The sequence below is a fragment of the Eptatretus burgeri genome, chromosome 14 (assembly GCF_056783735.1).
Source record: "Eptatretus burgeri isolate ZD-2024b chromosome 14, Ebu_testis_v1, whole genome shotgun sequence".
Taxonomy (NCBI): domain Eukaryota; kingdom Metazoa; phylum Chordata; class Myxini; order Myxiniformes; family Myxinidae; genus Eptatretus; species Eptatretus burgeri.
In genome coordinates this window covers 70,728,757-70,740,983 of record NC_140974.1, presented here as the reverse complement: position 1 = coordinate 70,740,983, position 12,227 = coordinate 70,728,757, and the positions used below count along the sequence as shown (strand labels likewise).

Here is a 12,227-nt window from a genome sequence, read left to right as displayed (position 1 = left end):
TTTATTTATTCATTTGCTCACTGCACGTACGTACACGTTGTCCCACTGTTGGTGTTACCCTCTGTCACAAGGTAAGATTTTCGCCAAAAAAGGCAAAAGAAGAATGTTGAGAGTGAAAAGGTAACGATGCTGCCAATTTAGCTTCTTTTTTCATAAAATATCTACATGGAAAAATAAATATATATAACCTCAAAATTTAATTTTTATAATAAAAAAAACAAATAACAACCAAGGCCAACTTTGGGTATGACTTTTGCCCATGCATGTACTTAATAATAATAATAATAATAATAATAATAATAATGATAACAGTAAATTGTTGGAGTATCCTCCTGGGCGACCGTTACCTGTTCGACTCCGGCCACACAATACGCAGGGGATGTTGTGGTGAACGATCTCCCTCTAGCGGCAGGTGCGGCGTAGAGTACGTGATGGGAAACATGCTGATCGTGCATTCAGGGGAAAAGAAAAGGGCATTGTAGTTGTGGATGTGGAACTGCTGCAAGGAATGAATAATTCACTGTCAACGGATAACAAGTGTGAATGGGAAAACTTTCTTGTTGGAAACAAATGCTTGGACAAGCAGAATGTCAGCACCTTACGATCCACTTAAAATGCAGAAACCTTAGAGAAGAGACGAGGCCTTTTGGCCTTCATCAATAATTTTTCTTCATAAGTTCCTTATTTCTGCCTCTTCATAGTTTTAATCACAATCCATTGTCGTAGGCACCTGGCATTTTACAAGCCGTGGATTTTTTTTCAGGTTCCTCCACTACTCTCATCGCACGATTGATGTTTTTTGTATCTTGTGTTTCATCGATTCAAGAGTGGAAAATAATAAACTGAATTGACCTTTATTTAAAGGGTTACAAAAGGCAGGTGCAACAGGGCTGAAAATGAAATGAAATTAAAAAAAAAAAAAAAAAAATCGCCAACGCACAAATCCTCTTGACGGAAGGCAAAACATGGCGTTTCCCCGTGTGATCGATGAAAGCAGACAGCCGTTAACAACAGCAAAGAGTAAAATGAAAAAGAGGGGGGAGAGAAGTGGAGAACTGAAGAATCCTTCAACCTTTCCGACACCGAGACAAACAACTGCAACTATGACTTGTGAATAATACAAACAATTACCATTCTTAAGGCAAACTTGCATTTATACCGATATCCAATAACTATGACACCCAGTAGAGTGCATACCTCCACCAGGCTGAAAGGTTAACATTTTGTATCACACTGATTGGTCGGATCTGGATCCGGATCTTAACCAAAATCCAATCAGCTTGTTCTCGTCACCTACCCAACTCATCGACCAAGTTTCGTCCGAATCCATCAACAACTTTTTGAAATATCTTGCTATACTAGTGCGTGCCCGTACGTGCAAAAAAATTAAATAAATAACAATTTCAAAACGCATGCCAGAAGCTACCACACAGGCCGTTCCTTCGCTCTCGCATGCCCGTACGTGCGTGGCTGTACATGCGTGCCCATACGTGCATGGCCTTATGTGCAAACCAAAAAAAAATTCAAACAACCACACAGGCCGTTCCTTCGCTCTCGTAAACGACGACTGGATTGGGGCATTGTGCTTATCTATAAATGCACATAAGAAATCGAGAAATTATTAGAATACAGTCAGTCATCACTATCCGGAAGTGGTGCGTGCCCGTACGGAATGTTCACATACATTCCACGAATTATCGCTTGCATTGAAGTAACAACTGCTGTGATACTTTCACACACAGAGGTAATTAAAATCCAAATTAAAATCAAGTTTACCTCCCTGTCTTTGCTTGCCATGACATTCGCTGCCATCGACCATTGCCACCCCTACGCCACGGTAACTAAATGGCGCCCTTTCCCCATCGGCCACGCCTACGCAGCAACGTGTCTTGTCATTGGTTTGGTAAATAAATGGCCGCAGCAACATGTCTTGTCATTGGTTTGGTAAATAAATGGCCATAACTTGGGAAGCACTTGTCCGATTGATATCAAACCTTGAAAAGGCACATTCACAGGTCCCCGCAATATAGCTGGCAAGTTTCAATTAGATCGGACCAGTGGTTGTCGAGAAACAGCAGAGACACACACACACACACACACACACACACACACACACACACACACACACACACACACACACACACACACACACACACACACACACACACACACACACACACACACACCTGGAATTATAGATAGATATCGTTTTGGGCTCCATCTCAATGGTGAAGAATCACTTAAAAATAAAAAATTAAATTACAGCATCTGGATCTTTACCAAAATCGAATCAATTCGTCCTCGTCACAAACCCAACCTGTCCACCAAGTTTCGTCCAAATCCGCCCATAACATGTTTTTTTGAGATATCCTGCTCACAGACAAACAAATGCACAGGGGTGAAAGCACGACCTCTGTCCACCTCCGGTGGCGGAGGTAACAATTAATCGGCCTGGGCAATTGACTTACTGTCCGATTGAATGGCTCATCGGATCAACATCTGGAGACTGTTCATCATCGAGGTTTCAACCAATTAATCCCAAACCATTTCTAAGTGGGTCCACAACCTGAGGTTGTGTTAAAAGTTTTTTTTCCAATCAGGCAGCGGAGTGAAACCAGAGACAGTGAGAGAGCTCGGTGCTTTCATTTCGAGGATAAAGTTGGATTTTCACATCGCAAACATTCACTCAGATTTAATCACTGTGCTCATAACAACCACCAAGCACGTCCCTCCTCCTGGGTACCACCGCACCGAGCAAGTGTGGCTCACATACCAATCACAATGCCCTCAAGGACACACGATGAAGGCATCAAATGAGACAGTTAGTTCATAGCAAATTGGATGGGTATGACTTTACACTCAAATTGCACAAGTTCTTCTTCAGCATCATCTTTACATCAGTTATCAACACCAAAAACCAAAAAGAAGTGCAAATTATCAATAATTATTAATTTTGATATTTCATAATGCTACAACAATAACTACTTTAATTGGCCAAATTTTCCCACTTTCCTTGTAAGGTTGGCAGGGGAAAGTTTCTGGTCAAAGTCTTTCACTAACCAGCTGGCCGTGCCCAAAGTTCGACTGAAAGTGATTTGGGAAGAGATTGGTAATTTGCTTCGGGTGCCGGCGGTAACTTGCCTCCTCTTGGCAAAAGACAACGTGAGCTCTTTAACATCCACCAGTTGATGCCAGCAAACAGGATACCCAGCTCGCTTAATGTCCATTCAACGGACGGCACCCTTTGTGATGCAAGACTCCATCTGAGACGCGCCGATCTGACAGTTTACAGTTGGATCGGTAATAATCAAACACAAACTAGACAGCTCAGAGCTACGTATGCAACCTCTGCACCAATGTGTCAAGCCCAGCATCAACAAAGGAAAGCTGCGTTCGCTTTCCTGACGACTAAGCTCACACGATTCGTAATCAAATACAAGAGGCCCTTTGTTGTCATCTGATCAGCGTAAACAGAGTTGTCCATTGCTGCTCCTTGGAACCATCGATGTTGACCCAACCCGACTCGTATCGGAAGACGCTTTGCATTCAATATTTGTAAGGTGGCTTTGATTTGAGGCCAGTGATTTATCCCACTTCAACAACAAAAACAAAACAACAATTTCGCTTGGAAAATCCCAAGTGTTCAAGTTAGTACTTGTTGCACAAAAGGCCACAATTGCGACGAAGAAAAGATGCACATGCATTCGTAATTTGATTCAGCGAGTTCAACGACAAAAATGCACCCTGATGATTATTACAACCCAAACTAGAACGGTACTCAGTGGAGCACATACCTCCGCCAGGCTGAACAGTTTATGTTTTGTATTCTACCGATATACCGGATCTGGATCCGGACCTGAACCAAAATCGAATCGGCTTGTTCTTTTCACATATCCAACTCATCCACCCAGTTTTGCAATCATCCCTCCGTAACTTTTGGAGATATCATGCTACATATCATTTTTGGCCTCATCTCTCAATGGTGAAGAATCACTTTAAAAAAAAAAAAATTGTTTCCATATCTTCGACAAAATCTAGTCAATTGATCCTTGTCAAACACCCAACCTATCCACCAAATTTCATCCGAATCCGAAAATAATTTTTTGAAATATCCTGCTCACAGACAAACAAACAGACAAACAAGCGGGTGAAAACACAACCTCCGACCACCTTCAGTCTGAGATACAACCTTCGGTGGCGAAGGGAATTAGACTGATGTTTAACGGTTCAACAATGAAATTTGAACTTTTCCTGTTCCTTTAAGAGAATATCCAGTAAATATTGGTTTGCTATCATCGGTTAATTTTTTTAAGATCTTTCGGTGACTCGGTGACCTCACCTGGGAACATCACAAGTGAAAATGTGTGACACGGCTTCCTTGCCTTGGTTGCCAATTTGGTTTACAACCATGCACTTCCTGAAGTTTCCGTTCGATATTGCTCATGAAACAGACAAATTTGATTATCTCAATAAAGCATTAGGTAAAGGGCATCTCCAATCTCTTACTACCGCCTATTCAACGACTGCCCAAGGGGAACCAAAGGAAATGGGATAGAATGAAAAAATAAAAATCAAGATGGCCAATTATGTCATAAAAGCTGATTCTCGAAACAGAAATGAGATGAAAGTCTTTCTCCCCATAAAAGTAATGCCAATATATCTTGTTCATAAAACTTTGTCAGCAGACTCGCACACCGCTTCAAGCTTCTGCCCATGGTGGCAAACTCGCACGTGCAGTAAAGAGGTTTGGGAGTTTCCTTTACGTCCTCGACTCCGCGGCGATTTCTTGGCCACAATCCTTTAACATAGATCTGACTGTTGTTTCGGCACCCACTACTACCTCCACCCAACTTCAAGAAGAAAAAAAAACTTCAACTTCCGAAAACGTTCCAAAGATGGAGACCAAAACGACCTTTTTTTATCATAAACACAATCTTCATGCTTTATCCAAAGTGGTAAAAAAAGGTACAACCTCCAATTCATGGTTTCCACCGTGAGCAACAAACAACAAACCTCAAGATGATGCACAAAGTGAGCATTCCAAAGTGAAATTTGCCAAATTCTTATGAGCCACCAATCTTCTCTGCACCAAGTTCTCATGTGTCAATGGAACGCACACTACGCAGCTTGTACAGCATTCTATTCAAGTGCGAAGACATGACGTCATAACTGTACCGCGCCTTGATACGCCGGCGCACTTTTGAAATAGCCGCTATTTTTTTTATAACATTCGGTTTTTGATTTCCAAGAAGTTTCTTTAAAGTTGGGCATCATGTTATGAAACAGTACCTGGATAGAACAGCAGTGTTCACTCTGAAAATACAAAAGTGATAAAAACAAACAAACAAAGCTTTCAAACCTTAACCCAACGGACAGGATGCGAACAGATGGAGGTTCTTTTCTTTTTTTTCCCAAACAGTTGTCAAAAAGGATATCACAGCTTCAACCTTGAGGCCAGGCACTTCCATTATGGCTGCTGGCACACACCTCTACATCTTGGTTACTGTGTGTACAAAGCTCATCGTCATTGTGGATTGGGCAAGGCCTGGTATCCACAGGTGAAGGCCCAGTCACAGAGTCTTTGTGTTTGCCTAGAATAGTGGCCTTCGTTACTGGCAGCTGTGAATGTGTCGAGCCAATATGTCCAAACGTCCTTGGCAGCAATAGCAGGGTCAAGACCACCATGATGTGGAGGAAAAAATTCAATGAGCTGGGAAGACAAGGAGATAAAGGAAGAAATTAAAAATGCAAAGTTTCAAACCTGCCATGCAGTCAAGGATGAAAGGTGAAGTCAGTCATTTGCATAAGGCTGACAGGATGGCCTAGAGGTATGCGCACTCGCCTCGAAGCTGTCTAGCCTGGGTTGGAATCCCGACCCAGCGATAAACTGTATTCCCAGTGTTTCACAGGCAGCGTGATTCAGCAATGTGTGTACCGTTCCTCGGATGGACGTTAACCGCAGGCATCCCGTCTGCCAGCATTCGTTGGTGGATGGAAAACATCCCACGGTATCCTTTGCGAAAAGAAGCTGAGCTTTTGCTGGCACCATGAACAAATTCCAAATTCCTGCCCGAACCAGCAGAGGGCACTGCACCAGTGGCACAGCCGTGCCCTCAGCCAATGATGCTACCCCGCAGCCATATACTGCATACGAATGAAGGAGTAATGTCCATTGAAGGGATACATGTTTTGCAGTTTGATTGTCCCTTCAACAATGCCTTATTCTACCAAACAAGAATGCAACTACACATTATGAAAGAAACAATCAAATTCAGAGCATATAAGCAACAGTTCCATGTAGAGTCCTCAATTTGACGAAGACAAGCACTGTGACCGTCCATCCCATATTTTACGAGATCATCCCATTTTATACCAGTCTCGCTTCCTGTGTCATACCTTTCTGGGGATGCCATTTGTCACGTGCTTAATATTTTGGCTTATTTTTGGTCGTGATTAAAATATCCATGATGAACAATATTTCTGCAACAAAAACTTCACAGATTTCATCAACAACAAACCAAAACAAATTTCAAACAAATCTGACTGCCTAAATCTCAGTCAGTACTTTCTTCATTTGTAATTTCTTCAAGATGGTAGCGATAACTTGCCAACTCTTTGTGAAAAAAAAAACACTGTGGGCTGTTTAACATCCAGTTACGAGCAAACCAGTCACAAGGCTTAACATCTATCCGATGGAGAGCATAAACATTGATGTATCACCCTGCATAACTGGGTCGAGATTAAAACTCAGGATAAAGAGCTTGAAGGCGAGTGCACATACCTCCAAGCTATCCTTGCAGCTATTTCATCTCTATATACAATGGAGTAGATGTTTGTATGTATGTATGTATGTATGTATGTATGTCTGACTGTATGTGTGTAGGTAGTGGACAAAAAATAAAATAAACCAATGTCACCCACAGGGTGACCCGTATCTTGCCAAAAGGTGACCACGTGTGACTTCTTTAAGGTCACACTGAGGTGAACAGAGCTGCTATCCACCAGGAGCGACTCCTTGAGGAATATCTGCCTACGAGAGATTCCGATGAGAATCGTTCTACAGAGTAACCATGAAAAATATGCTTTTGCCTCATAACGTCACCAAATGACATCATAATGTCTCAAGCTTGACATATCTAGAAAGCACTCATCGAGGTGTTCAATTTGAGGTACTACACGATATGGTTCCTAAAACTTGAAAATTTGACCTTGGGGTCAAATATGTTTGACCTGAGGCACTAACCATGAAGGTCAAGGCCAATCGCCACCAAAAATTAATCAGCTGAGCGCCAGACCATGAACTATATTCCCATGAAGTTTGAAGACGATCCGATCAAAATTACTCAAAATATAAGGGTTTCGTCGACTCCCCTGATTTGCGACAAAGTGACCTTGACCTTTGACCTTGACCTTCAAAATTTTGTGCACTGAAAGGGACCTCTATAGGCCTCTGATATGCGAAGTTACAAAAAATTTCCAATGATAACTGTGCTCTGCAGAATTTTTTATACGTGATTACAGACAAACAAAAAAAAAAATAAAATAAAAAAAAACATACAAGCTGACTAACATATCATGCAAACACTTCGTTTTGGCAAGATAAAAATGGAGACACCAATGTAAAGTCACTTAATAGGGCATTGGGCCACCACTTCCAGCCAGTACGGCCTTTATGCACCGTGGCATAGAGTCCAACAGCGTCTGGAATTTTGCAGGAGGGATACGGAATCATTCTTCCACGAGAAAGTCAATTAACTCACAACTGTTTGATGGAGGTGGAAAACGCTGTCTCAAGCGTCATTCGAGAATATCGTATAAATGTTCGATTGGGTTCACATCTGGTGATTGAGAAGGCCAAGACATATGGATAACATCAGTGTCATGCTCATCAACCCATTGAGTGACCCACAAATGCTCTGGATGGGGGCATTGTCATCCTGGAAGACACCCTCCCAACAGGAAAGAAATGCTGCAACATGGGGTGAAGATGATCACTCGATACTATTTAGTAGCGACTAGTATTGACCTTGCCTTTTAAAGGAATGACTGCACTGAAATCATGGCAGGAACATGCACCCCACAACATTACCGAACCAACCGAACCCTTCACTGTTGGAACCAAGCACTCAGGGTTGTGGAGTTCTCAAGGTTGATGCCACACGTGCATTCGTCCGTTTGTCGAGAACATGGTGAAGGATGATTTATCTGACCATATCACAATTCTCCACTGCTCGGTAGTCCATTGCCTGTGCTCTTTGCACCACTGGATTCGCAAACATGCATTGCAACCCAACTATGTTATCCCGGTCTGTGGAGTTCTCGGCAGACCGTTTCGATGAAACTGGCTGCTCGCACCCCAGGTTGAAATGTCGTCGATTGATCTGCAGTTGCTCACCTGCTTTGCCTTGCACTTCAACTTTATGCATGGCTATCACAATCCTGGAGTATGCGCTTCTGCCCCCCTGTTACCCTTTGCTGATGATGTCTTTCCCTCGGAGTTCCATGCCGACATCACCTTACCCACCGTTGCTCGTAAACCATCAGTAGGTAGTGTTTGGCAGGAGCCTCGGTGACAGACGGCTCATCCCAACAATCACCCCTCTTTCAAAATCACTGAGGTCTCTTCTTGCAGCCATGCTTGCCACAATTATAGGCAAACAGGCCTGTGCAGCATTTTTATACACGACTCAAAACATGCTGGGATGTTATTTGCTTAATTAACACATGGACCACACCTGTGTGGAAGCTGTTGCTTTCAATATACGTAGGGGCTCTCATTTACCTCGGTGTTTCCATTTTTTCCACTACCTGTATGTATGTATGTACGTCTGTATGTCCACTCGATACCCATTGGTTGGACAGCTGATCTGACACCACCCACAAATGTAACCTGCAAAAAAACAAAACTTATACGTCCCGCATTTTGGTGTGATGGTAATTCTAAGACATCGTGGGAAGTGTCTTATTCACAATCGCCATGCCCTCCATACAAGTTTTCCGTTCAATGTAAAACAACCTAAGCGACTGTTGGAAGGATCATCAAATATCAAAAGGTTGGAGCTGATACGAGTCACGGAACTTGTGAAGGTGACAGTACATGTCGGCCTTAGGCTTCAGGTATTTGGTGTCAGCCTATGACCAAGGGCAATGGGAATTATCCAAGCTCCATAACCACGATGTATTATATATGCACATAAACGGTACGCATGTTTCTACTTCATGTACGTAATCTGGGGGTTTTTTTTGTATTGTCGGGAGTGATCGAGGCGGTGGTCTGAGCCTATACATCACCCAAATAAAAAGAGATGCGTCAGAAGAACTTGTTGCATGCTTGGAACAAGATTGCCCGTAGGATGGGTATTCTGCTAGTTTAGATAATACTGGCGAATAACCTGTCCTTATATATGGGTTACTTCCTTAACTTCTATGCCTGATGTTGGCTTAGTAGTTCGGATCCCAGGGTCCTCAGTTCAAATCCCGCTCAGCTGTTGAATTAATACCAGGTGGGGTTAACTCAGCCTGTCATCCTTCCGAGGTCGGCAAAATGAGTACCAGGATGCTGGTATACCGTCAGAGCGGCGACCCATCCAGGATTGTGCCCAACGGCCAAGGAGACTGCTTAAGCAGCACCAACGCTCTGCACAGAGTATGGTCCCAATCTCCTCCTATGGTTTTCATGCAAAGAACTGAACTACCCACTCCCATCAAGTGGTGCTATTTACATAGAATTGGAATATTCACCCCACCCGAACACTGGGGGCTATGAAATTAGATTTTTCCTCCTTAAAACCTTCCCAAGTTAGAATGATACAATGAATGGAATGCAAGCCTTCACCCATCATTCGTTGACTTTGAAAAGGAATTGGACAGTGTGGAGAGAGCAGCAATGTGGGAGATACTGAGACTATGGGGTACATGTTGTCTGCATTATTGTGTTAGTGGTGTTGGACTGGGTGTTGCGGAAAAACAACTGAGCAGAGAAGGAACGGGACGTGCCACGGGGGAACCAAGTAGAGCAGCCAGAGGAACTCTGCTTTGCAGGTGATACAGTATACCTGATATCACAATTCTTACACAGCATGCAGGAGAAAGTAAATAAGCTATTGGAGTACGTAGTGTAAGTGGGGCTGAAAATTAACAAGGTCAAAAGAGAAAGCATGAACGTCCAACAATTCACCAATTATAGAGGTTAACAAGTTCAGATATCTGGGGTCCATGGTTAACATAACAAGAGGGGAGATGCAGATGTACTACAACGGATATAAAAGGTAAGGAGGTACATTAATAAAAGTCAAGGAAATTTGGAAATCAAAGTAGTGTAAAACGAAAACTAAGCTGAAGATCTTTGACAGCAACATGAAGTCAGTCCTCTTATTTGGAAGTGAATGTTGGAAAATGCCATAACAAATAACATGGAAACAGGATGCTTCATCTACAGCAGCCTGAATAAAATATTGAGAATCTTCTGGCTTGACACCGCGAGTAAAAAATTGGAAGGAAAAAAACATCACCGAAGAGATCAAAATATACCGAAAAGAACAATATGCTCGGCACCTGATGTGAAAACTAATAAAGCCAAGAACACCTTTCACCCATGCAATGGAATACAACCCCCCCCCACTCCCTCTCAAATACAACCAGCAGTTTTCAACTCATTACATCCAACGGTTTAGGAATGCATAAAAGTCAAACACAAAAACCCCACAAAAAGAAACAAAACAAGCACTTCACAAATTATACATACTCGCAGAGTATCCGCCCTACGTGCGATCTCGTTCCAAGCATGCAACACATTCTTCTGACACCCACCTTCATTTGGGTGGTGCTGCCTCAATCATGTCTGAAAATAATAATAATAGAAAATAACTCGGGCTACGTACATGAAGCGAAAACATACAGCTACTGCTTGTAATTCAAAACACCCGGCTGCACTGGAAAACGTAGGGAAAGGAATACGAAGGGTGGAACTTGTAATACTCTTCCCCCACCTGGAGCGGCACTACGCGATGCACATTTACATAGAGAATTTGCATCCCCGCCCCCATCCCCGCCCCCATCCCCTCCCCCTCCAAGATCACTGGCAAAGATAAAAACACCCCTATACATTAATTGAGGTCATGCTGATACTCTGCAGCAAGTCTGGATGTAATTGGCCCAGAACTGGAGGAGAAGTAGCGCGACAAACAAACAAACACACACCAGTCCGTGAATTGCAGTAAGGATAATGATTACACTTACATTACAAGATCATTGAAAGGAGATAATGTACATAGACAATGAAAGTTGGAAAAGAAGAGGAAAGCAAAACAGAAGCTGATAAAATATTTCCTCATTCACCTGTAAAATCGAAGACTTGGTTCCACTGCTAGAAGTAGAAACGGAAGGACCACGTACGCAACTGTGAACTGTGTAACCAACCAGCTAACGATGACGCGAGAGAGTTGTGGGGGTGTCCAACCTAAATGCAATTGCCTGAAAAAATGGCGTGCCTGGGAGGAAGATCAAAACAGCAGAAGTCAGCATCATAGACACCAGTTGTCAGTCATTCTTCAATATTCTTTAAGATTGCTCAAGTTAATTAATCAAATTGTTGGACTGAGTTGTGTCAAACCTAAATACCTTCGTCTCACAAAACATCACGACATCTTTTCTCAAATGTCCTAATAAGTGCCGATTTGTAAGTTGGCAAAAGCCTTGGAGAGAGGGACGATAGATATGAAATTGTTGTTCTCACAACAGAGCGCCACAAATTTGATGCAAACATTTTTTCTTGAGTCTGAAGTCAGCGATTGTAAAAATGTATCCTGTTGGCTGTTAGAAACAATGATGGAAGGTCCTCATTGAGGACACAGCAGCCACCAACCGCACCTTAAAAATGGAACGTCCATTTTTTACATTTATATAAATCTCCAAATACATAAATAAATAAATAAATGTAGAAAAGTGAATGGTATTTAAATAAATAATTGAAGGTAAAATGTAGGGACCAATGATGGATGGTAAGATCCCCATGGATTGTTATGCCGTTGAGTGACTGAGGATAAGCTCTAAATGTGCATGAAATACTCCAATGGCTCAGCATGCCTGGTGTTGCCTTAATGGTTAGGGTGATGGCCTCGGGATCCTCGGGTCCTGAGTTCAAATGCCATTCGGCAATTGAATTAATACCAGGTGGGGTTGACTCAGCCTGTCATCCGTCTGAGGTTGGCAAAATGAGTACCAGCTTG

General features: G+C 42.6%; 1 protein-coding gene across 1 annotated transcript in view; it reads right to left on the bottom strand.

Moving 5' to 3' along the window:
* Positions 1–4,883: 4,883 nt before the first annotated feature.
* The window catches only part of LOC147013564 (membrane-bound glycerophospholipid O-acyltransferase 1-like), a 100,047-nt gene continuing 92,703 nt past the window's right edge, over positions 4,884–12,227 (bottom strand). The window contains 3 exon segments of the mRNA XM_085855476.1: positions 4,884–5,460; positions 5,463–5,710; positions 11,338–11,489. Of these exon segments, the coding sequence (XP_085711602.1) occupies positions 5,435–5,460; positions 5,463–5,710; positions 11,338–11,489 (426 nt within the window). The 3' untranslated portion in view covers positions 4,884–5,434.